The sequence below is a fragment of the Amphibalanus amphitrite genome, unplaced genomic scaffold (genome assembly GCF_019059575.1).
Source record: "Amphibalanus amphitrite isolate SeventyFive unplaced genomic scaffold, NRLGWU_Aamphi_draft 000172F_arrow, whole genome shotgun sequence".
Lineage (NCBI taxonomy): Eukaryota > Metazoa > Arthropoda > Thecostraca > Balanomorpha > Balanidae > Amphibalanus > Amphibalanus amphitrite.
In genome coordinates this window covers 270499-296435 of record NW_024881667.1, presented here as the reverse complement: position 1 = coordinate 296435, position 25937 = coordinate 270499, and the positions used below count along the sequence as shown (strand labels likewise).

Below are 25937 nucleotides of genomic sequence, written 5' to 3'. Positions count from 1 at the left end.
ACGGTGGGAGATATCGACTTGAAACCTTCACTATCGTGTTCCTTGATCAATTCTCTATCGTTTGGTATGTATTTCGTTTCCCTAGCTCTAAAAATGGCGCGTTGGGAGCGCCGGAAGTCGGCAAGATCACAGTCGGCGGCAGAAATTCGAAAAATCAAAATTTAGATTTTTGAAATCTGATTGTATTTTTGGATTTGGGAGGTGCATTTGCTCCCTATAGAAGCTAATATTGCTGCATATTCCCATTGAGGTGACAAGAATTAGCAAAGTAGTGGTTCGGGCGCTTTTCAAAAATAGTACCGGACGCTGTTCCTCTTGTGACGTCATAGCTCCGTGACCTGACCTGACCCGGTCAATTTTCTTGCACCACACGATAGCCAATGCTTGCCCCAACATGCATGGGAAGTTTCATCATGATCCATCAAACAATGTGGGTATCACCGGCAGAAAACCTAGGGATTCGGCGCACACGTTTGGTAACTGTCGGCCGGAGGCTGTACCTCTTATGACGTCATAACTCCGTGACCTGACATGACCCGATCAATTTTTTTCGGCAAAAGATGCGCAAAGGTTGCCCCAGAGGGTATTGAAAATTTCAGCCCGCTACGACAAGCCGTTTAGCGTGCACTTCGAAAAAACCTCAGGGGGGGGGGGTTGATACAACCCCCCCCCCTAGGCGTTCTAGGGTTAAAACAATTATGCTTTGCTGAGTATTTATGCTCTTTTTTACATAGCACAAATTCTATGAGCAAGCTATGAACAGTATTAAAATAACGTCATGTTTTGTCATTCGCGTCGTGCATTCAACAGGCTTCTGCTGTCCAATGTTTTGCGTGCTATTTTCTTTCAATAATGAGATATTGTGAATTATCATTTATGCCTATTATTTTACAACTACATCGTTATTTTTTATTTGATTATGCAATTTTTAGCATGAAAACTAGACATTATAAAATTAAAAGATGCAATATCGGTACCATTTTATAGTTCTTGATTAAAAACAATTTTACTGTTTACAAGTTTATTTGCAAACTCTTTTTATCTATCGGAGGTGCCACGGCCCACGGGTGGTGAATTTTAGTGAAGTCGGATTTTACATAGTGTACAAAATACTTATGAATTGTGAAGTTCAAACACTTGCAATCGCAAGTTTTTAGTAAAACAGGCCTCTGGTCTGTTCTGCCCGATATTCTGCCTGTCTGTCGGCAGGTCTGGTCTATTCTGCCCGGTGTACCGTCTGTCGGCAGGTCTGGGAGCTGACCGGGTACACGCTGCTCTACAGCTGCCACTCGACTGCGGCGCGGCCGGTCGGCGCCGTCGCCGTGACCGCTGACCTGCTGGCCTGCGGCTGCGGCTCGCTGGTCTCTGCGGCGGCGCAGGCGGCCGGTCGGCGCTGGACAGATGTGACCACCACCCCGCTGGACAGGGTCGGCGCGGCCTGCGGTACGTCCGGCCCGGCAGCCGGTAACGCCCCCAGCTGGTGGGCCGCCCTACCGTGCTGCGGCGAGTCATGTCCCGTAAAACAGACCATCTTCAGCCTAGCTGAGGCCTGTTTCACTAAAAACTTGCGATTACAAGTGTTTGAACTTTACAATTCAAAAGTATTTTTGCAAGCTATGTAAAATTCGATTTCACTTCACTTCATCACTAGCAGCATCTCCGATAAAAAGAGTTTGCAAATAAACTTGTTAACAGTAAAATGGTTTTTAATCAAGAACTATAGGTAGGAATGCCATGTCACCAATTTTGCATCTTTTAATCAAATTATGTCTAGTTTTTATGCCAAAAATTGCATAATTAAATTATAAATAATGATGCTGTTGCAAAATAATATAAATGATAGTTCACAATACCTAATTATTGAAAGAAAATAGCACGCAAAACATTCGACAGCAGAAGACTGTTGAATTTAATTATGGTGCGCGAATGACAAAACATGACGATATTTAAATATTGTTCGTAGCTGGTTCATAGGGATTGTGCTAAGTAAAAAAGCGCATAAAGTGACTCAGCATAGCATAATTGTTTCAAATAATTTATTGCCTTGCATTATTGTACAAAAAGTAACAAAATTCCGAACGTCAGGGACACTGGAATTTCAGGTTTGTAAGTACAACGTTTTCTTTCAAGTTTTTGGTCTTCGTTTGACAGAAAGTTTGCGATTTCGATGTTTCTTGCAAACTTTTTCTTGTAGAACAGTTTGTAAATTGTAAACTCAAAATTCATGCTCAGAGGTTTCGTGAAATCCAATTCTCAACTGTTGGTAATTATTTCTGTTAAACTCAACCTTTTTATTCGTAATTGCAAACTTTATTTGTAAGTGAAACAGGCCTATGATGTGAAAATATAGTCATGCCCGCTAATATTAACATCAGTGGCCTGTTTCACTAACAAATAAAGTGTGCAATTACAAAGAAAAACTTGAGTTTTAAAGAAATAACTACCAACATTTGATATTTTGATTTCACGAAACCTCCGAGCATGAATTTTGAGTTTACAATTTGCAAACTATTTTACAAGAAAACAAGTTTGTAAGAAACATTGAAATCGCAAGCTTTCTGTTTCACGAAGACCAAAAACTGGAAAGAAAACGTTGTTCTTAGAAACCCGAAATTCCAGCAGCCCTGACGTTCGGTATTTTGTTACTTTTTGTGCAATAATGCAGAGCAATTGATTATTTAAAACAAATATGTTATTCTGAGTCATGTTATGCTTTTTTACTGAGCACAATCCCTGTGAACCAGCTACGAACAAGTTTTAAATATCATCATATTTGTCAATATTTGTGTCATTTGCGTGCTAATTTCTTTCAATAATAAGAAATTGTGAACTATCATTTATATTATTTTGCAACAGCATCATTATTTATAATTCAAGTATCGAATTTTTGGCATGAAAAATAGACGTAATTTGATAAAAAGATGCAATATCGGCAACATGTTATAGTTCTTGATTAAAAGCAATTTTACTGTTTACAAGTTTATTTGCAAACTCTGTTTATCGGAGGTGCCGCGAGTGATGAAGTTGAGTGAAATTGGATTTTACATAGTTTGCAAAAATACTTACGAATTGTAAAGTTCAAACACTTGTAAATTGTAATCGCAAGTTTTTAATGAAACAGGCCTATGCAATTACTTTTTCGCGTAGGCGGTGAAGAAACTGATTGGCGGCTGATAAATGAACGCTTAAAAATGAACGCAGTTGGCGATATTTCAATTGTTAAAACCAGTATAACGCCTCTTGGGGCGACTAACGGAGCGAGCGAGAGGGTGGGCTTTGCACGTGCGAAATTGCGAGGGGGTACCTCCAACTGACTTGTGCACGGCACCCTACTAACAGGTCTCTAGCGATGTGCCAAACTTGAGCACAATCGGCCCAGCCGTTCTCGAGATCTGAAAGCGGCACCCTGCACGTGCGCACGTGCAAAATGGGTCCCAAATGACCTGTGCACGGCACCCTACTAACTGCTCCGTAACCGTGTACCAAATTTGAGCGCAATCGGTCCAGCCGTTCTCGAGATCTGGAATCGACCCCTGCACGTGCGCACGTGCAGCAGCACCCCAACTCTGGCACATGGATATGCAATGCCTACTGTTAACGCCAGACCCCTTGAGACCCTAATTTTTCGCGATTACTTTTAAATGCGTGAAGGAATTTCAACCAAGCTCAGGACATGGCCGTTTCAAGACAGGCCGAAACTTTTACAATTTAGATATTTTATCGCCATTTCAATATTTCAGGCACTTGTCATTGACTCGTAATGTTAACTGTTTTTCCATCCTGGATAGAGGCTTTCTACGTCATATGACATTAGGCTCCGCCCACGACTGCGGCATTGACCCGTGCCCATCAGTGACCTCTGTACAAACGACACCCCTGCCATCTGTGAAGGACTATGAATTTCGCTGACGCTTCACGTGCTGAGTCAATTGCAGCAGACGGTCAAGTAAATGTTAAGCTCTTGTTGACTCTTGTATATAGGACCAAGAGGACCATCACTCCTCAACCTACTACTCAGTCGTGCTTCGAACAAACGTTAACGATTCCTAACAAATACGATTTTCGATGTAGGGTATCTGTTTGAAATACGAGCGAGCCGTATGATGTGAAGCTCAGGCCATTAACTTATTATTGCGTTGTTCGATGGTTGCATAGCGATGTACAAATCGGCAGCTACTTGGTGACATCCGACATCCCATTATCGCATTATCTGCAACGCCATAGGCTTTAAATACAGGTGAATATTTCCTAACCATATGTCAGTTATATGCCATCTGCCCGTCATTTGCAGCTTATAAAAAAAAATATATATCAGCGAACATATCAGCATTGTAGAAGCAATGCGCATTGAGCATTTATGACTCCTTAGTCATCATGTCGCTCTCTGGGCACTGTCAGCCAAGACGCTACGCACAACTCCGCCGGCTTTCGGCACCGCTCGACCGTCGCCCGTCCCCGCTCCCCGCCACAGCGAGAGTGACCGCGCGCCGGCCCGAAACCGCCGCAGGCCAAGACCACAGAGGCGGGGATTAGCTGTGACGTCATAACGTATCACAGACTGACTGGTGATAGCCTCTACACACCGGATGAAAATCTTGCTCGAAATTTAACATTACGAGTCAATGACAAGTGCCTGAAATATTGAAATGGCGATAAAATATCTAAATTGTAAAAGTTTCGGCCTGTCTTGAAACGGCCATGTCCTGAGCTTGGTTGAAATTCCTTCACGCATTTAAAAGTAATCGCGAAAAATTAGGGTCTCAAGGGGTCTGGCGTTATCAGTAGTGGGTGCCTACCTACATGCCAACTTTCAGCGCAATCGGCCCAGTAGTTACCGAGATATTGCAACAATTACAAAACGGACACCTCTTCGTTTTGCACGTGGCACGTGCATAAGGGGTCACCCACATGCATCGTGAATAGTCCAATACTGGGTAGAAGGAATGTAGCTACCCTACAAAAATTACCGCATGTAAATCGGTCAAGTGGTTGCTGAGATATAAGCGTCGTAGAATCGTGACCACGGCCGGCCGGCCGGCCGCTCGTACTCAGAAATTTCCGTTATTCTACGTAAGACTCCGCTCGCTTCGCTCGCTCCGTAACTAACCTGTGATTACAGTGATGATAAAATCTTGCGTATTTTTTGGTCATTCGGTTAAAAAAATGAAATATATCTGTTGCATTTCAATAATCACTTTCAAATTAATTTTGACATTAAGTCTAGAGCCATGCCAGCCATCGAAACCATCTGAAACGATTCAGACTTACCTACTTTTTGTATAAAAACGTTTCTTTGAACATGGTTGTAATGAAGGAAACTGGTAAAATGCTCGTAATATCGGATAAATTAACTGAAAAAATGACCGGAATATATTTTCGAACTTGTTTCTTCTTCGGTGGCATCAACAGATGGCGAGCAAGTGATATAATATATTTTTGAACTTGGTTCTTCTTCGGTGGCATCAAAATGGCGAGAGAGCGTCAGGATATATTTTCATGCTTGATTCTTCTTCTCTGGCATCAAAAATGGCGAGAGAGCGACAAAATATACTGAACTTGGTTTTCTTCGGTGACATAAAAAATGGCGATAGAGCGACAGAATATATTTTCGAACTTGGTTCTTATTCAGTGGCAATAAAAAATGACTTTCTATACATTTTTAACTAACTTCTCCGAGAAAATGTGAGCATTAAGTCAATCCTACTATTTTTATTGATTCAGACATAATCTAAATTGGGGCATTCGCTGCTGAAATGTCGATCGTGAACCCACTCACTGTAAAACTTGCTGAAGCTGTCAATGCTACGGTAGGTACTTGCACTTGGTCACTCGGACGCAGATCGTATCTCACTTGAAGTTCTGTCGCTGCATTTCAGCCCACCGAGGCCAGGCTGACCCGCCGACCTCAACTGAACATCGGACGGGCCCCCTGACCCCGGCGGGGGCCCCCTGTGACCCGCCCCATCCCTGGCGTCCGTCGGGACGACTGCGGGATTTTGTGCGGGGCGGAGGGGGCCCAGTCCCCGCTTAGAGAAGCTAGGACATTACACTTTGTGATCAATCTGCAAATGATTGGGACACAACGCCGACGAGCTCGCTGTCGGCGGAGGTTATATACCCGGTGTGACGTCATTTAGAGGCGTTCGCTGATTGGTGGGATGTTGCACCACCTTGGCACAGTCGGCCGGGCGGTGCGTGGCGGAACTGATGGTGACGGTTCTCGAAAGCTGACGGAATGATAGCGCGTCTGACGTCGACGGAATTAGATGACAAATACAGAGCCGAGCTATAGATAACATGAGTCATTATAGGATGTTTAGATGACAGGATTCATAGCTCGAAACATTTATGTGATCTACGGCGGGGGGAATGCAATTCATACGGACCCAGCTTTTTGCAAATGCAGAAATGTTGTGTTTTGATTTCGCACTTTTGACGTGAAAGGAGGCTTGAAACACCAACTTAAATGTCCGACTATGATCTCGAACGACATATTGTCTAGGGGTGCTATCTTTCTTTAACTATGACAAAATTGCTTATGTTTCGCTGTAGGTATCGCAGATTCACCCGTCATTTCGGGATTCAGGACGATTGGAATGGCACGCCTAACCTAGCCTAATCCCGTAAATACCCCTCTCCCCACATACACACACCTGTGATCCACGGGCAACCACACACCCTACCCTCCCCCACGGGCAACCACACACCCTACCCTCCCCCACGGGCAACCACACACCCTACCCTCCCCCACGGGCAACCACACACCTTACCCTCCCCCACGGGCAACCACACACCCTACCCTCCCCCACGGGCAACCACACACCCTACCCTCCCCCACGGGCAACCACACACCTTACCCTCCCCCACGGGCAACCACACACCCGACCCTCCCCCACTGGCAACCACACACCCTACCCTCCCCCACGGGCAACCACACACCCTACCCTCCCCCACGGGCAACCACACACCCTACCCTCCCCCACGGGCAACCACACACCCTACCCTCCCCCACGGGCAACCACACACCCTACCCTCCCCCACGGGCAACCACACACCCTACCCTCCCCCACGGGCAACCACACACCCTACCCTCCCCCACGGGCAACCACACACCCTACCCTCCCCCACGGGCAACCACACACACTACCCTCCCCCACTGGCAACCACACACCCTACCCTCCCCCACGGGCAACCACACATCCTACCCTCCCCACGGGCAACCACACACCCTACCCTTCCCCACTGGCAACCACACACCCTACCCTCCCCCACGGGCAACCACACACCCTACCCTCCCCCACTGGCACCACACCCTACCCTCCCCCACGGGCAACCACACACCCTACCCTTCCCCACTGGCAACCACACACCCTACCCTCCCCCACGGGCAACCACACACCCTACCCTCCCCCACGGGCAACCACACACCCTACCCTCCCCCACTGGCACCACACACCCTACCCTCCCCCACGGGCAACCACACACCCTACCCTCCCCCACGGGCAACCACACACCCTACCCTCCCCCACGGGCAACCACACACCCTACCCTCCCCCACGGACAACCACACACCCTACCCTCCCCCACGGGCAACCACACACCCTACCCTCCCCCACGGGCAACCACACACCCTACCCTCCCCCACTGGCAACCACACACCCTACCCTCCCCCACGGGCAACCACACACCCTACCCTCCCCCACGGGCAACCACACACCCTACCCTCCTCCACGGACAACCACACACCCTACCCTCCCCCACGGGCAACCACACACCCTACCCTCCCCCACGGGCAACCACACACCCTACCCTCCCCCACGGGCAACCACACACCCTACCCTCCCCCACGGGCAACCACACACCCTACCCTCCCCCACGGGTGTTCCACACCCCACCCTCCCCCACGGGTAACCCCACACCCTACCCCGCCCACTTTGAAGGCGTCCAACCCTGGCACAGCTGTCCTCTGGCTGTCGGCAGCCACTCACCCCTGACACAGCTGTCCTGTCGGCAGGCGGCCGCGGCAGCCCGCAGCCCGAGTGTGCTGTGCTGGCGGTGCGCTTCTGGCGGCGGCCGAGCGAGGCTCTCTTCGGCCCCGACCGGCTGCTGGTGGTTGTCACCACGGACGGTCTGCGCGTGTTCAACACCCGTACCTGGCTGCCGCTGTACGCGGTCAACGGGATGGGTCAGTCAACGGGACGAGTCAGTGAATCACAGGGACGGGTCAGTCAGTCACTGGGACATGTCGGTCAACGGGACGGGTCGGTCAACGGGACATATCAGTCAACGGGACAAGTCAGTGACCGGGACGGGTCAGTCAGTCACTGGGACGGGTCGGTCACTGGGACATGTCAGTCAATGGGACGGGTCAGTAAATCACCGGGACGGGTCAGTCAGTCACTGGGACATGTCAGTCAACGGGACGGGTCAGTAAATCACCGGGACGGGTCGGTCAACGGGACGGGTCGGTCAACGGGACGGGTCGGTCAACGGGACGGCTCAGTCACTGGGACGGGTCAGTCACTGGCTCATGTCAGTCAACGGGACGGGTCAGTCAACGGGACGGGTCAGTCACTGGGGCGGGTCAGTCACTGGGGCGGGTCAGTCTTCGGGACATGTCGGTCAACGGGACGGGTCAGTAAATCACGGGGACGGGTCAGTCAGTCACTGGAACATGTCGGTCAACGAGACATGTCAGTCAACGGGACGGGTCAGTCAACGGGACATGTCAGTCAACGGGACGGGTCAGTCAACGGGACGAGTCAGTGAATTACCGGGACGGGTCAGTCAGTCACTGGGACATGTCGGTCAACGGGACGGGTCAGTCAGTCGCCGGGACGGGTCAGTCACTGGGACGGGTCAGTCACTGGGACGGGTCAGTCACCGTCGGCAGCGGCGGAGCTCGGCGGGCTCTGCCGGACGTGCAGATGACATCATTGGGAGAGAGAGCTGGCGGGCATACGACTCGTGGTTGTAGGTGGTGTCAGCTGTCAGAGCTGTGAATATTCGCCGTGGGATGGTGTCGACATGTGGGATATGCTTAAACGTTGCTGGTTTTATTATATCATGTACGATTTTATGTCACGAATGGTCTGTGGTCACTGGCAATACCTGTCATCTGCTCACGCCCTTTCTGGCCCGGCCCCATCAGGCGACGGTGAGCCGTGGGGCGGTAGTTCGGCCGCCGTGACACCAGGCGGCGCTGCAGTCGTCTGCTGCCGCAGTGCCCTCGAGGGCCGCGTCTCGGCCTTCTGCCTGACCGTCCGGTCGGGCACTGACGAGTCAGGAGACCCCGCCGACCGACTCCGGACGCTCTCCATCGTGTGCCGGTGGGTGCCCTGCTCCCGGGCGGGCTGTTGGTGCCCTGATGAAATAAGTAAATTCAATGCTCTATTCTTGCTTCCTGGGATGAAGACGTCAGTTGTGTTACCACCTGCGGTTCCGGCAGTTTGGTTCGTGGCCATCACCCAGTAGAACTGGAGATTAGTAGACGAATGCACAGTAGAATGCGTACTATAGCCCAGTCCGTGTGACATTACCCTGTAGCGGTTTCGGCTGCCAGGGAGCCCCCCCCCCCCCCTCCCTTGTGACAGTCCGCTGTGGCGGATGGTCTCCGCTATCTGCCCGGTCCCTGTGACAGCCTCCTGAGGCGGACGGTACCCGCTGTTTACCCAGTCCCTCTGACAGCCCCCTGTGGAGGTCTAGGCTGTTAGGGAGCCCCCCCCCCCCCCCGTGACAGTCCGCTGTGGCGGATGGTCTCCGCTATCTGCCCGGTCCCTGTGACAGCCTCCTGAGGCGGACGGTACCCGCTGTTTACCCAGTCCCTCTGACAGCCCCCTGTGGAGGTCTAGGCTGTTAGGGAGCCCCCCCCCCCCCCCGTGACAGTCCGCTGTGGCGGATGGTCTCCGCTATCTGCCCGGTCCCTGTGACAGCCTCCTGAGGCGGACGGTACCCGCTGTTTACCCAGTCCCTCTGACAGCCCCCTGTGGAGGTCTAGGCTGTTAGGGAGCCCCCCCCCCCCCGTGACAGTCCGCTGTGGCGGATGGTCTCCGCTGTCTGCCCGGTCCCTCTAACATCCCCCTGTGGCGGTCTCCTCTCACAGTGATCCGCTACCGGCGCGGTCCGTGCTGCGTGCCCGGCTGCCGCGCGCCGCGCCCGCTCAGCCCGCCCCCAGTCGGGTGCGCTCGTCGGGGTATGGCGCAGCGCCGCGCCGGGCCATGTTCCAGCCCAAGACGAACGCCACCCGCTCACGGACCGCCAAGGTGGGGGTGAGCCTCGGCTGGACAGAGTGCCCCTGACACCGCGAGAGCGAGCTTTGGCCGGACAGAGTGCCCCTGACACCGCGGGAGCGAGCCTCGGCCGGACAGAGTGCCCCTGACACCGCGGGAGCGAGCCTCGGCCGGACAGAGTGCCCATGACACCGCCGCACCAGCGCCACCTAGCTCCCCAGACAGCCCAGCCCAGACATTAGCTGTAAAGTATCATCGATGAGACGTCAGACGGTGTTGGCTCAGTTGCCCGATCCTGTTTATCCCTTGTCGCTGTGGGCTTGTCAGTTTGCCATAGTACTTGTTGGACCTTCGCTTCCTACTAGTTGATCTGATTTATACAGTTTGATGTAGTACTTTCTGAGTTGTCGCTTCCCACTGTTTGATCTGATATACATTTTGAATCTAAGGAATATCGAATATCATACTGATTTCACTTGTCTTCAGTGTTGAAATGCTGAATGGGGCGATGAGTTAAATATGCGTCGTCTATCTACATGGCTCATCAGCAGACCGCTGCCTCGAAGTCGTCTCTGTCCAGCCTGCCAACCGCTGCGCAGAGGCCCGCTAAGACACGTGACCGGCACCTGGACCGACCGGCTCCTAAATACGAGTGTCACGTGAGCCCGCCGCCGGTCGGCAGCCGTCCGGTGCGGATCCTCCGCTCGGGAGATACGCTGCTCAGGATAGCGCTGTCAGGTCAGTTCGTTTGTTGTCCGGAGTGGTGCTCGGATGAGATAAACAGTTGTAAGCTGACGTCAATTTTTCTTGGTAACGGTAACTATTGTTTACACAAGGCATTCTATCTTTAGTGGTCGTGCCATTATGAGTTTTTTTTAGTGATAGTTGATTGTAGAAGATTGACATTTGTTCATTGTTTAATGTTTAGAAGTATTTCGTATTTAACCCCGTTGTCACATGTTATCTCTTACTCGGATCGGGACTTCTCCCGATCATCCTATCATGTGTCAGGATGGAAATGGCATGCCGGGCGCGGAATAAAACGTTTTTTTATCATATTGTGGTGATATACCTCCGTTTTTTTCAACTATAATCTGGCGACTCGATTTGGATGTCCTCTGCTGAGCCCCTATTGTGGTGCCACTGGTCACCCCATCTGCTCGACACTCATTAAGCTCGCCCGTCTCATCTCTGTCGCTCTCCGTCTGGCAGGCAGTGGTCGCCAGGTCGCCTGCGCCAGCCAGCAGGGCGGCTCGCTGGAGGTGGCCCGTCTCCAGCAGCTGGATGTGACTCAGGGACAGTTTCTGCTGGGCACGCAGGGCGCCATCACCTCCGTGGCGTGGAGCCTGAGCGGCCGCCGACTGGTGAGCGGGGCACGACAAACGTCGACTGTACCAACAGTTCCGTGTGTGTAGCTCGGTGGAGCGTGCTTTTGTGAGGCGTTTTCACAGGGGTGGGGTCCCGACATGGGTTTCAAACTTTCAAGCAAAGTTGTCTCGACTGGTCTTGATCATGACTTCTTGATTTTGAGTCATGATCTTGTGTTGTAGCTTGTACAGTTTTTGTTTAAGTCATCGGAGTCAGTTGGTTTTTGCGTTACCGATGTGATCGTTTAATCATTTAGAGATGACTGTATTTTAATGCCGATTTTGCGTTACCACTTTCCTTCTGTAAGTTAAGCTTTTTTGTATGGAAGTTTCTTAAGTTTGCAAGACTGCTTTAAAGGTAGTGTGCCAGCTTTCTTGGACCGTATGGAGTTAATGGCCCAGATAAGGAGAACCGGATTTTTAGAACTTATCCATACCTTCAAAACTCATGGAAACGTCTTAAATTCTTCAAATTTTGAGTACCCCAGTGCGAAATTCGCCCCGACGGGTTGTCGGTCGTACCCCAACCACATTTCACACCACTATGAACAATAAATGCACACACTGAAATCGCTATTACCGATATGCTCATCCAATCAAGTTTCGATAAACCCGTTCATCATCATCTCCTGCGGTTTCGAACACGCCTGTTAGGTGGCTTCTGATGCTCGTCGAGGTCGGAATTTCCAAATACGCGTGGTGCGTCGGGCCGCGCGCTCTGACTTCGGCCAAGAAAAATGCGTCAGCTGATCATTGTCATTTCTGCCACTTGCGTGTGGTGAAATGGGGTCATAACTTATAAGACGCCTTTTTCATATCAATTATTTTACATAAAATCATATTTCAAACCATAAATAATGTTCGACAGCCAAATAAAAGAAACAATACAATACGGGCTTACAGTTTAAGGCTCGACATTGTGTTGTCTACGATTAGACAGCTGATAACTCATTCCCGTACGTCGTATGGTCGTAACACTATAATGACCTTTGCTTATTGTCACAAGTGCGCCGCATTCGCGATTGTTGCCCGACGCCTGTTTGCAGGTGAGCCCACTACAGTTGTTATACATATCTAAAAACCGAAAAACTTTTAGGCGAAAAAGGCACTATTCCAGGCCCATTTTTGATTTTTTTTTGCGATATTAGGTAAAAACAGAAGCTTCTTATCCTAGGAAAAATAAAATTGGAAATCTTTCAAAGGTGGCACACTACCTTTAAGTACATGGATCGTGTCCACCCGGTCCCTATGTCCATTGTCCACGCCTGTCCGCGTTACTGCCATAAAACATTGACATACGGACCACTGACATCAGGCGTCGTGTCTGCGCCAGGCGGCCTCCTCGGCGGCCGGGGTGCAGCTGTGGTCGTTCCCAGAGGGAGAGCCGTGCGGCAGCCGGCCCGCCGGCTCCCAACCGTACACGGCCGCCCAGTTCTTCTTCACGGACGGGTTTCTGCTGGCCAGTCGCGGCGACACAGTGGAGCTGAGTCGCCTGCCGCCGGAGGGCGCCGCCGCAGGCCGCGGCCGGGGGGCGGGCCCGCTGCGGTCGGTGCTGCAGTGCCGGCTGCCCTGTCGAGAGGTGCTGCACGTCACCAGCGGCTGTCAGCTGCGCTCCGCGCTGGCCGTGGCCTGCTGCTCGGATCGCGCGCTGCGCCTCATCGACATGCAGACGGGCCGCGTGGCGCTGACGCTGGCGGACGCACACCGGCGGCCGGCGCACTTGGCGCGCCTCTGCGAGGGCTCGCCGCACCTGCCGGCCGCGTTGCCGCTCTACGACCTGATCGGCTCGGCGGCCGTCGGCGACGGCGTGCGTCTGTGGGACGCGCGCTGCGGCCGGCTGGCGGCCCGGCTGCCGGCCGCCGAGCTGCGCGCCCTGCCGGCCGGCTTCCAGTTCAGCCCGTGCGGCCGGCTGGTGGCGCTGGGCTCGGACGCCGCCCACCTGTGGCTGTGGGACGTGCGCTCTGGCCGCGGCCCGCTGGCCCGCCTGCGCGCCGCCGCCGCCGGCGTCACAGACGTGGCGTTCCTGCCGCGCCGGCCGGGCCTGGTGGCGGCGCTGCTCGACGGCCGCCTGCAGACGTGGCCGCTCGACGGGGGTCGGCTGGAGTGACCCCGACGGCAGCGCAGCGGATACTCGGGGACCGAGGCGTGTGTGTGATACAGGCGTGATATAGGCGGATGGATAATCATGACTGACGCGTTATTTATTGTCCTCCTGTGAGACTCGGTTCCGCCAGGCGTAACTAGCTGCACAGGAAGACTAGGAGCATGCATTGCAAGAAGTGATGAGATCATTGATGAAGTCCTGTCAACGAAGGTAGTGATCACGGCATTATAATTATTTGCACATAGTATTTGATCTCAGTCTCACTTAGCTGGTGTTCAATGTTCATTTGTAATCATTCACCGGTGTAATTGCCTTCATGAAGACAATGTCGGTATTTGTCACCTTATTGAGCCGTTCAAACTCGCTTTATGTAAAACCAATAAAGGCATTTTGATTGACTGTTTTATTTTGATATTGATTGCTGGTGCGATGCAACAGCGATGGGCTCTGTCCTAGCGGGCATGGCTTCGGTGGCCCGACACTTAAACCTGAAAAGCTTTCGAAATGTTCTATTTTTATCCCCCTGAACAAAGAATGCTGACAATAAAATCACGAGTATAGGTACTCGACGGCGAGATTACTTCTCGACGGGGTCTGACGGATTTTTTCCTTTTGTGAAATCAAAGGCCAGAAAACCTGCAGAAAACGTCAATTTAGCTGCGCCATTTTTTAGTCTCGGCCCGTCACGGCCCTTAGCTTGTCCCAGGCTGGTCCAACCCTTTGGCCCAGCCAGCTATAAGTAAAGTAATCTTGCAGCCAGCACTTGTACTTAGCCCAAGTTTAGGATTGCCGAGTGCTTTGCGTGCTGAAGTTGGGTTTGAGTTGAATGCTGAAGTAATAGCTGGCTGTGGATCTAAATAACGTAGTGCTGTTTTGCAAGCTGTAATGTGGTCGTTGACGTTCTATATCAATTAGTCGCTTCGTCGCTTCGCTTCCATAGATAACTGCTATATCAGGACGGAATATTTTGACCGACCTATAGTTTCATCAGAACGTTTTCTTGGAGCGGGTTGTTCGAGGTGATCGGATAACCCGGTCAGACAACTAGTAGGAAGCAGTAATGTTTGTTGGGCTGTTTGTCATATGTGCCACGCTGTTGTTTTTTGTGGTCACAACAGACTACTGCACCGAAGGGAAGTATGGATCTACGCACACACTATGCAAATACCCCGAAGAAACTCCCGGAGAAAAATGCCTCTCGATGTCGGGTTCCGGTATCAAAGCTGAGGAGGTGGAAAGCCTCCTGCACCTTCACAACAAGTGGAGAGACCACGTCGCCGCCGGAAAGGAGTCGCGGACCCTCGGCGGGGCGCTGCCGCAGGCGGCCAACATGGGCGCTCTGACGTGGGACCAGGAGCTGGCTCGTGCGGCACAGCGCTGGGCGCTGCAGTGCATCATCGAGCACGACCAGTGCAGAGACATGCCCGGGATGCCCGTCGGACAGAGCCTGGCCTTCTCCTGTGTTTTAACACGCGCACCGACGGGGGGCGGATATCCGCCCCCTGAGTTTTTTTTTGCGAATAGCGGAAACGCCGCGAAATTTGGTACGACTATTCCATCATCAATTTTACACATGGTGTGCAAGTTTGAACCTCTTAACTTTTAAGGTCAGGTCACCAGGTCACTTTGAATGACCCAACCTCAAGAAACTTTTTGGCAACTTTGTCACCGCCCAGTAAACATGCCGACGTCGGCCCGACGTCGGGCCGAGGCTCGGCCCGACGTCGACCCAACGTCGGTTCAACCTCGGCCCGACATCGGCTGGACGTTGGATATGCCCGCATGTTCCGACGTCCAGCCAAAGTCCAGCCGACGTCGAGCCGACGTCGGGCCGAGATCGTTTGCCGAGGTTGACGAGATCGTTTGTCGTTGGACCGACGGGGCCGACGTCGGCATGTTTATTGGGACAACGCGCCAAAAATATCAACCGGCGGCGGGATTCGAGCCCCCAGTCGCCGACGTCGGCATGTTTACTGGGACAACACGCCAAAAACATCAGCCGGCGATGGGATTCGAACCCGTGCCATTCGACCGGGAGGTTAGGGCGCTAACCACTACACCACGCAGCCAGCTAACGGACATGGTTTGTTTTGTTGGGTTATGCCGTTTTGGTCTGACAAGACCATTTCAGAGCCGGAAGGATGATAGGATGGAGACATTGGTCTTCTTGGCGAGCACCCTGGGTCCAGTTCATATAGAGTCCCTGGTCCCATTGCTGTTACGTGACACTTATTGGAAAGGGCGACCCCACAATGGATTCATATAGCCACTCTTACACACCTGCACCAACGTTTCCCAAAGTGTCCCTTTGATAAGTGGCACTTTGGTAAAGTGACACTTGCCGACTGGCCTTTCTATATGAACTGGGACCGGCCCTGTTGAGTTGCCGGGGCTGAGCCTGACCAAAGGATAGGCCGAGAAGCCCCCAAGCACTCACCGCACCCGGCTACGGGCGAGCTCGGGTTACGGGCAATCCCAAATGGGATAAAGTTTCCCGTCCAGTCCGGATCAGGGGGTTGCGGCGTGGAGGAAGGTTTGAGTTTCCTGAGGATATTTTGAATACAGAAGCTCTTTATGAAACATGAAACACGTATTTTATATTATTTTAACGGTCATAACAGCGGCCGATGTCGGTCCGACGTCGCCCCGACGTCGGCCCGACGTCGGCTGGACCTCAGCGATTGATCTCGGTCCGACGTCGGCCCGACGTCGGCTGGACCTCGGCTGGACGTCGGAACATGCGGGCATATCCGACATCCAGCCGACGTCGTGCCGAGGTTGGACCGACGTCGGGCCGACGTCGGCATGCCGATGCCGAGTTGCCGACGTCACCCCGACGTCGGCCGACGTCGGGCCAACGTCGGCATGTTTACTGGGCGTGTCAGAGCTACAGTAGATGACGGAATTCTTTGAAAGTCGGAGGATGCTATTAGGTCATTGGTAACTACTATTTGTATATCTCGGAATTTTGATATCGATGACCTAAGGTCAGGTCAATTTCTCGACCTCCCCATAGGTAAGTCAATGGGGGAAAAATCAACTCCCTGTTTTTCCACTTAAACGCGTCAGAATGGCCCCATATACCATACATGACTACGATCAAACTTCAACTTCACTACATTGAGGCCTTTTTTGCTGTTGGGCAGCTGTAAGGCCATGCGACTTCATCAAAGGTCACCAAAGTTTTTTTTTTCTGCCAATAACTCCTTACAGGAACAAGATACAGCCGCGCGGATGGTCTCATTGTGTTCAGCTCGTCAAGGCGCATCGAATGATATACATGATGACCTCGAGTTCACGTGACCTGAGGTCAACCTTAGACCAAGTTGAATCAGCTGACTCATGTTCCTAATTCCTAAATGTTTGGCTCAACTCAATGTCAAAAGTTATTTTACTGACTCAACTCTGACTCAACTCAACGCCTTAATATTTTGTCCGACTCAACTCTTACTCAACTTAACAGCTCAACATTTTATCTGACTCGACTCAAATCTGACTCATTTGAGTCAGAGTTGAGTCAAATTTCTGACTCGACTCATGAGTCAAGCACAACCCTGCCCCCGCCCCCTCCCCCCCTGTGTCGGCGAGGGTTAAGTTAACCCTCGCATGTGTGCGGCGTTTTCCAGCTTCTAATGTGTAGGGGGGGGGGGGTCGGTTGGACCCCCCCCTTGCCGTTTGGCCCCTGATCGAGCTAGAGCTTCGCGGAAAAAACGAGCGTGTTGCCCGTGACGAGAGGAAGCCGATGATACCCAATTTTAAGGTCCTAGGTCATTGGTTGACCTTCCAGGTCAGGTCAATGACCCAAGGTCGGGAAAATCGGGACCTGTTAGAAAGTCGTAAAGTGTGGCTGCTAAGGGGTTTTCCGGGGTGCTGATCACGAATATCGTGTTAGTTTTGATCACAGATGATGTCTTTAAGCATTTAGACCAGGTCGGGTCAGGTCAGGTCAGGTCAACCAGTAGGCGTCGTGACGGGTATTAGTATTACGTGTCAACCGCCTCTGACAGCTTCGTAACATGTTACGAAGTCACCAAAACTACTTCGTAAATGTTCAAATGGTTGCTAAATTCGAATTCAGCTCGAAAAACTAGCCTAGAAACATGTAAAACTCGAAAAAGTGAACCGAGGTCACCAAAGGTCAATGACCTGACCTGACCTTCAGGTGACCTTGACACCCACCCTAATGCATGGGAGCAACATCAAATCACATGTTTGAACGTTTGAAACCACGAAAAGCTTGCAAACGTGCGGCTAATGCGAGCCGACATACGCGGAATCGCGATTCCGGCCAAACATGGTCTCGGAAAAGAGGTCACAGGTCAAAGGTCATTGGGGTCAGGGTCATGAAATTTTCAGGGTAGGTGTAAAATTGATCAATGCGAGGGTACTGAAAGTTTCGTCGCGATCGGCCGCTTTTTACGCGAGTTATTCGCGAAAAACCATGGGGGGGGGTCCATCCGACCCCCCCCTACACATGCGAGGGTTAAGCATGCATGCATAGGTATTATCACTGCTTTCTTGCACCCGGGACGATAAAGTTAAAATGGATCAGAAATATGTGCTGGAACTGAAAAGGAACTGCCCTGCATAGTGCATAGGATAATGTGTAGACTGTAGAGTGACTATAGTGACTGCGCCGTTTGCCATCGCCACGCCACTCCTGTGTTATCCAGCCCGTGCCCAGCACTTAAAAAGCATCTCCATCGGTTTATTGTCCTTGTATGAGTACATACCTATAGGCATTCGTTCGGCATAGACGCGGAATCCTGCGGAGCGTCAGATAGACCGTACCGCAATGCATGCCTGTCAGGCGGGACAGTCTACCTTCCAGAGATCGCGCATATTCGACAGAACGCAATAAATGACTGGTCTTACGCATCCGTCGCCTTCCGTTGCATACTGATATGCAGTTTGTTTGATGGTAGGAGGTTAAAACTAAGTGCCTACCAAGAATCAACCAAAGCCGGACCTAGGTACCTATCGGTTTTTCTTGTCATACGCTCCCGCCGAGGGGCGTCCCCTCAGCCGTTTCGCTCCCAACTGAGCAGTCTTGGGGAAAAACGAGCTTGTGCGCCGTTAGATGGCGCAGCGACTGGTATCCTATCTTAACCTTCCAAGCGGTGCACTGTAGGCCGGCAGCCCGGAAAGCGCTAGAAATTCCCCCAAACTGACTGTCCGCAATATGAACAAAATAGGTATCATTAAATCCCAAATTAATACATACTTTACGGTGCGTTCACTGGAGATTAACTGTGCGTTAATTCGAAGGTAGCCGTGCACCAAAATATAATTTTGTAAATGGCCCGGAGTGTATAAAGCACATTGATGCACGAGTCGGGCTAATCTATGCGCTCGTCCATTTGTGCACGAGTTTCCCTCGACAAATTTGACAGGACTTTCGAAAGCCTTTTGAATTTTGCGGATCCGTCCAGTAGTTTCGGAGATACGGTGGGGGCAAAAAATGCCCCCCCCCCACGCGCGGAAGGTGGCCGGGAGGCCCACCGCCTGCCGGGTAGTAAGTCCTGTAGGCTGTAAGTTTCATTTCATATATACGATAGGCGTTATCACAAGTGTATTCGTGGCTATTGGGGCGACGTAAGAAAAGAAGAAAACAACTGGCCCCAAGAACTTTAAATTATCAGCCAGCATGCACCTTTCCTTTGATATGTAGAGAATTTACCATTAATTGTTAGAGAAAATTGCATTTAAAATCTTCCATTTATGCTTTTTTCATCGTTTGCACAGTATGTTCTTTTACTAAGCTAGAAACACTAATTATAAATAGTTCCCGCATCATCAAGAACAAAAGGAAAGGCTTGAAGTGAATACAATAATCTAAACGGTTTTGTAATCCATGTGAAGACACTTCTAAAATTGCCTGTAGAAATATTAAAGGCAAAAGTTCAACTTTTTCACAAGACGGATGGCTATAAACCTATTCAACGTGTGACAACTCAGCCGGTATTTCGTCGCCTACAGCCCAGCTTTTCCGAGTGACCGATAGAGGCGCTGCTATCGATGTCCGCCCGTGCCGCCTAACGACGCACCGTCCATGAGATCTACCAAGGTACATACATGATATCTATGATATCCACATGATATCTACATACATGATATCTGCATGATATCTATTATTGTAGATATCATGGACGGTGCATCGTTATTTCGAGAGCCATGTATATATGAAATTATTCTCTCATCAAGGAGCTGATTGAAACGCTGCACGATTTATTGATTGATTGATGGAACCGAATTTTGTTTGTTTGTGTTGACAATTGTTGCTGTACATTCTGAAGATGGCGCAAGCCGAAATATATCAATGATTTTGTTTAATTATTCAATTTCAACAAAAAGTGCAAAGAATGAGCATAAGGTTATTTATATATAGGTACTTTTTTACTTATGATGATGCTCAAAGACACCATTGCTCGCCTACAGCAAGGAAAATTGTCTCTACACCTACGCATAGTGGAGGTATCTAAATAACACTCCCACGAGATATTCCATGCAGGCACTTGGCTTATGCAAAGAGGAGAAAAGAAAACGCGAAAATGTTCAAGAATTTCACCAATTTCACCTGCAAGACCAGCAATGTGCACGACTTTTGCATGTATACTTCTTATTGTTCAATTTAAGTCCATAACACTTTTATGCATCCGGGAATGTTATTGATCCGGAGCAGAGCAGTCAGCAGAGTACTTGTTTGGCTATTCATAGCATGGATCCCCTTTGTCACAACAATAGATTATTGCAGCGAAGTAAGGTGCATTGAAGGCCAGCACACGATGTGCACATACTCCAGCGACAGTCCTGGGAGTGAATGCGTCTCTCTCACGGGTCAAGGAGTCGACTCAAAACAGATTGAAGATCTACTTCATGTTCATAATCGGTACAGGGACTATCTGGCTGCCGGAAAGGAAACACGCACGCTCGGTGGTGCGATGCCTGAGGCGGCAAATATGGGTGTGCTGACCTGGGACGAGGAAATAGCTCGAATCGCGCAGCGCTGGGCTCTTCAGTGCCACTTTGGTCACGATGGGTGCCGAGATCTTCCTAACATGCAGGTGGGCCAGAACGTGGCCATCGCTGGCAGCTCCGTCTCGGGACCGCCGAACATGACCAGCCTCGCCGTGATGTGGTACGAAAAGGAGGTCGGCATGTTCGACGCCGGCGGCGTAGCCAGTTACCAGTTCTCCATGCAAACCGGCCACTTCACCCAGTGGATCTGGGCCACCTCGTACAAGATCGGCTGCGGCTACGCCGGCTTCAAGAGTGGGATGATGAACAACAACTTTCTAGTCTGTAACTACGGTCCGGCCGGCAACGTGATGCGCTGGCCCATCTACCAGCAGGGATCACCGTGTTCCGCCTGTCCGCGCGGAACGACGTGCGGCGGCGACAGCCGCTACCCGAACCTCTGCAAGGCAGAGGGCGACGAAGTGCCGGGAGGAGGCGGTCACTCTGCCTTCGGAGAGGGTCAGTACGAAAAGCTGAACTCAGGCTCGGTGCCGGGGCGCAGTGCCCTGCTGGCCGGTCTGTGCGGCGCTCTGGTCGTCTGTGCGTCTGCCCAACTGCTGCCGTGACACAGACAGCTAGTGCCTGCTCCCCGACGGACGGCTGTGTAAGTACCATGCGTTAGCCTCGACCACTGCGCGCCCTCTGGTGATGGCGTGGGGAGGATGTGATGTGAGCCATGTGCAAGGTGACGCATTTCCATCCACAACGGACAGGTGTGCGTGTTGAACATGTTTCCGAGTGCTGCCGATCGCCGCTGCTCCTGCAAATATGTTGAATGATCTGTGAATATAAGTGACTGGCTAATCAATAATACATGCCGTACATACAACGATCCCCATTGGTTGTTCTACATGTCTTTTATCGTTGTAAAATCCAAAATATGAAGTAATAAAGAAATAATATACCTATGTTAGAAAAGCAGGAAGGTAGGTACAGTCTTTCCACCTACCTTCTAATTTTCAGAAAGATCGAGTCAAAAATGCAGAGGTTATTCAAATTTTAATCACGTTATAACAAACCCAATGTTCGAAAAATGACATCTTTGGACGTTTTAGACCTCGTGCGGGAACAAAAAAGCACCATTCGAATCTTCGATTCAACCTGAAACATTGCATCAGATACACAACTTTTGGGTCTTTATTGTTTTCAAATTTGGCCTCACTTGACCTGACCTTGACCTGAATTTTATCCAAATATGATCCATATCACTAATTGAGTATGGCCATTGGGCTCGATGATTAAAATATCCCACACAACGTGTACCGCACATCAGGGGCGTAGGATCCTATACAGTTGGGGGGCTTCAGCCCCCCCAACCTGCTGGTCAGCCCCCCCCCCCCCCAACTTGCCAGGCAGCCCCCCCAACATTATAAGATATGGACAAATTAAAGAAAGCTCAACTTGGCAAAGTTACAATTTTGGGTAGTAGTAAGGCAGGCGTCATACTTCTTTTTGCAACCAAGGAGATGCGCTGTAGGTTAGGCTGTAGGGTGTAGGCTTTTGGTTTTAGGTGGTAGATTTTAGGTTGTAGGTTGCAGGTCTTTGGTTGTAGGTTGTAGGTGAGTTATGGTCAGGTTTGGTTAGGTTTGGTTTGGTTTGGTCCGATTAGAAAGAATCTCTGGAGTCTGGGTAAAGCGCCTCTCTGCTTTACGACTAACTACCCAATTTTGGCCTTAAAACTAACTGGGGCTTTGAAAATGTGCATTGCAACGGAGGGAGTAAATTTAATTTATAAAATGACTATCGAGTCATTAGAAAGAACATACTAGCAAAACAAAACCAGGAAGTTACACTTAAAAATCAACTGTGGTTTTAGCAAGCCTGAAATAATCAATTGGTCAACATGTTAGGACGCCAGTACTATGGCCAGTACAGCAGGCGTCACCAAGTAACTTCGGTTGCGGTATTTTACAAGACCTGTTATCTCACCCAGGGTATATTGAGTGAAATCTCACCTCCCGAACGCTGTCATCCGTTTTTGTTACAAGACTAGTAAAATTTGAGTAAAATACCTAGAGAAGAAATCAAGGCCGGTGAAATATCGTCAGTTGATTATGTTTATGATTATGTCAAATCTTTAAAATGATAACGTCATAATGAATAAAAAAAAACTGGCATTATCTTAAATGGATTTGGTGAAAGAAATTTGCACATTCATTAACCCGCGCCCCAGTGGCGGTCTCAGCCAACTTCGCCCTAGTGAGGGGGGGGCATATGTTACCACCCATCTCTAACTCAAAAACTAAGAAGGCTAGAAAGACGCGGTAAAAAGCAGTCGATAGCTCTCAATGCGTACGTTTGAAAGTATTTCGGTCATTTTTCACCTTAGAGCAATATTGGGGTCACCAGAGGTCATCAAAGGTCAAAATTTGCAAATTGTCATTATATTTTTCAGAAAACATGCCGCTATCTCAGGAACTATGGTAGCTAGAAAAACGCATGGAACAACAAACGATAGCTTTTAAACTCTTCTTTTGAAAAGGTCATTAACAATATTAACCTCAGGTCAACGGTTTAGCCTCCAGAGGGCAAAAATTCCAAAATAGCTGTTTTTACGAAAAGTGTTTTTCGACAATAACTTTCGACTACAAAAAGCCACGACATTTCTATTGCCAGAATCGTGTTCCCCTCGCCGAGACGCGTCGAATGAACTATAATTTGACCTTGAAAGGTCAACTTGAAAATTTGACCTCGGGTCAAGGTCATGACCTGACCGGAAAAGGTCATGTTGCATATCAGTCGATGCGTCTCAACAAGACAAACACAATGAGACCATCCCCTGCGTTCTACCTCTTTCCAATCGCGAGTTATTGGCAAAAAACTGTTTGTAGCCTCAAGTGACCTCGGATGACCTGTCTAGAGGCTATCAGCAAAAATGACACCTTGGTCATTACGAGTGGACTAAATCATTGTGATTCTGAAATATTTGGACTGTTCCGATGCGTACACACGGATCTAGAGGCATTTTCATTTTTCTCCATTGACTTGTAATGGAAAGGTCACGCCACTGACCTGAACTTAGGTCACGGATATAAAAAATCCGAGATATACAAATTGTAGGCGCCCATAACAGCATGCAATCCACCAAGTTTAAAACCTTTCTGACAAACACTGCAGGCTGGACATGATTGCAAACTTTTTTTTAGGCTTGGTCAGTTAACTTGACCTGGTGACCTGACCTGACATGACCTGGGGTCAAAAATTTCACACATTGTCCAAAATTGATGTACCAAAAGCTACCTGAAGCGGCGCGGCGCTACGCGCCGCGGTTTTTTATTCACACGCAAAAAACGCGACAGGGTGGTAACATATGCCCCCCCCCCCCACTGGGGCGAAGGTTAACTTTTAACTGTTTTTTATCTTTTTTTCTAAGAAATATCTTATGTCTCGCCTTCAGAAGAAGGCCAAATCCTTTTTACGGAATTTGACGCCATCGCAGGCATAATCAGCTGACGATACAGCACAAAACCTTGGATGTTACTATGCGTGCGTTCGGCATCCGGATAATCAGGGAAAATTATCCGGGATCAGCGATAATTATCGGGGATTACGTTTGGTATCGCAAAAACGAGACATGTTGAAGATAGGTACCCACCAATAATTTTCCGGCCGATAATATCCAAACGATATTTTCCGGATGCCGAACGCACGCTAAAGCGGCGCAGAAAGCAGAAAAAAAAACAACAAAACAAAGGCGCGACACTTAACAGCTTCGTTTCGTTTGTTTAGGGGTGGGTGCAAGGCCGTGGGTGGAACTCGGACGGTAGGACGAACGATGGGGACAATTGTTCAGAGACGTACCCAAGATGGACGGGGTGCCCCCCCCCCCCCCCTCGGGGTTTTCAGGAGGCCCCCGTGGGCCGAAGGCCACGGGGCCAAAATCACGTCGAAGGCGAAAGAAATTCAAGGGAATCCCAAAAATCACGTCAGAATATTCAGGGCCTTTGACCAGCCTGACAGCTAGGGTCCTTCTTACTTCTTGGGGCCTCCTGTGAATAACTGCTAGTGTCTGTGTCTGACCGCTAGGGCCCCTCTGACTCCTCAGTAGAGAGGAGGCCCTCTGTAAGAGGAGGCCCCTCTATAGAGAGGAGGCCCCTTAAGAGAGGAGGCCCTCTGTAGAAAGGAGGCCCTCTGTAGAGAAGAGACCATCTGTAGAGAGAAGACCCTGTGTAGAGAGGAGGCCCTCTGTAGAAAGGAGACCGCCTGAAAGCAGAAGGCCCTCTGAAGAGAGGAGGCCCTCTGAAGAGAGGATGCCGTCTGTAGAGAGGACTTTCTCAGTAGAGAGGAGGCCGGAGGCCCTTTGCAGAGATGAGGTCCTCTGTAGAGAGGAGGTCCCCTGTAGAGACTAGAGAGGGGGTCCTCTGAAGAAAGGGTGCCCTCTGAAAGAGATAGATCCTCCGTAGAAAGGAAGTCCTCTGTAGAGAGGAGGTCTTCTGTAGTTGAGAGGCCCTGTGAAAAGAGGAGGTCCACAGTAGAGAGGTGGTCCTCTCTAGAGAGGAGGCCCCTCTGTGTGTTTTTTTTTTTTTGTAAATTTGTGTACGTACAGGTCAATACGAGATCGTGACTGTAATTACACCAACCAACCTTGTCAAATTGAATCGGAATTCATATGTGTACTGTGGAGTGTGAAGGAACTCCGGCTTGTGCTACCATACTAAAAGAGTTGTAAAATTTGTGATTTTGAGCAGTGTTTTGACAAATGCTTTTGCAAATTTTCTCGGCGCTCCGCGCTTCCAATTCATACACCAATCATTAAAAAAGGTCGTGACTGTAATAACACCAACCCTGTCAAATTGAATCAAAATTCCCTAAGTGTATACCAATACTGTTAAGGAACTCCGGCTTGTACTAGCATGCTAAAAGGGTCGTAAAATTTGTGGTTTGGAGCTGTGTTTTGACAAACATTTTTTTGCAAATTTTCGGCTTTCGCAGCGCTTCGCGCCGCCCCAGTAAACATGCCGACGTCGGCCCGACGTCGGTTCAACCTCGGCCCGACATCGGCTGGACGTCGGATATGCCCGCATGTTCCGGCGTCCAGCCGAAGTCCAGCCGACGTCGAGCCGACGTCGGGCCGAGGTCGTTTGCCGAGGTTGACGAGATCGTTTGTCGTTGGACCGACGGGGCCGACGTCGGCATGTTTATTGGGACAACGCGCCAAAAATATCAACCGGCGGCGGGATTCGAGCCCCCCAGTCGCCGACGTCGGCATGTTTACGAGTA

The 25937-nt window shown here is 50.3% G+C and overlaps 2 protein-coding genes across 3 annotated transcripts in view; both read left to right on the top strand.

Annotated features, from left to right (window-relative positions):
- Positions 1-14099, top strand: part of LOC122383752 — a 37023-nt gene extending 22924 nt beyond the window's left edge. The window contains exons 6-12 of one of the 2 annotated variants that reach the window (XM_043370496.1): positions 1248-1443; positions 8015-8185; positions 9152-9329; positions 10103-10262; positions 10781-10967; positions 11442-11593; positions 12930-14099. In XM_043370496.1, the coding sequence (XP_043226431.1) occupies positions 1248-1443; positions 8015-8185; positions 9152-9329; positions 10103-10262; positions 10781-10967; positions 11442-11593; positions 12930-13703 (1818 nt within the window). In that variant the 3' untranslated portion in view covers positions 13704-14099. Of the gene's footprint in view, positions 1-1247; positions 1444-8014; positions 8186-9151; positions 9330-10102; positions 10263-10777; positions 10968-11441; positions 11594-12929 lie in introns of both variants that reach the window. The other variant, XM_043370495.1, reaches the window with a different exon arrangement.
- Positions 14100-20758: 6659 nt separating this feature from the next.
- On the top strand, positions 20759-21283 carry LOC122383763 (CRISP/Allergen/PR-1-like). The gene has a single exon (XM_043370513.1). The coding sequence runs from the start codon at positions 20759-20761 to the stop codon at positions 21281-21283; it is 525 nt and encodes a 174-aa protein (XP_043226448.1).
- Positions 21284-25937: the final 4654 nt, after the last annotated feature.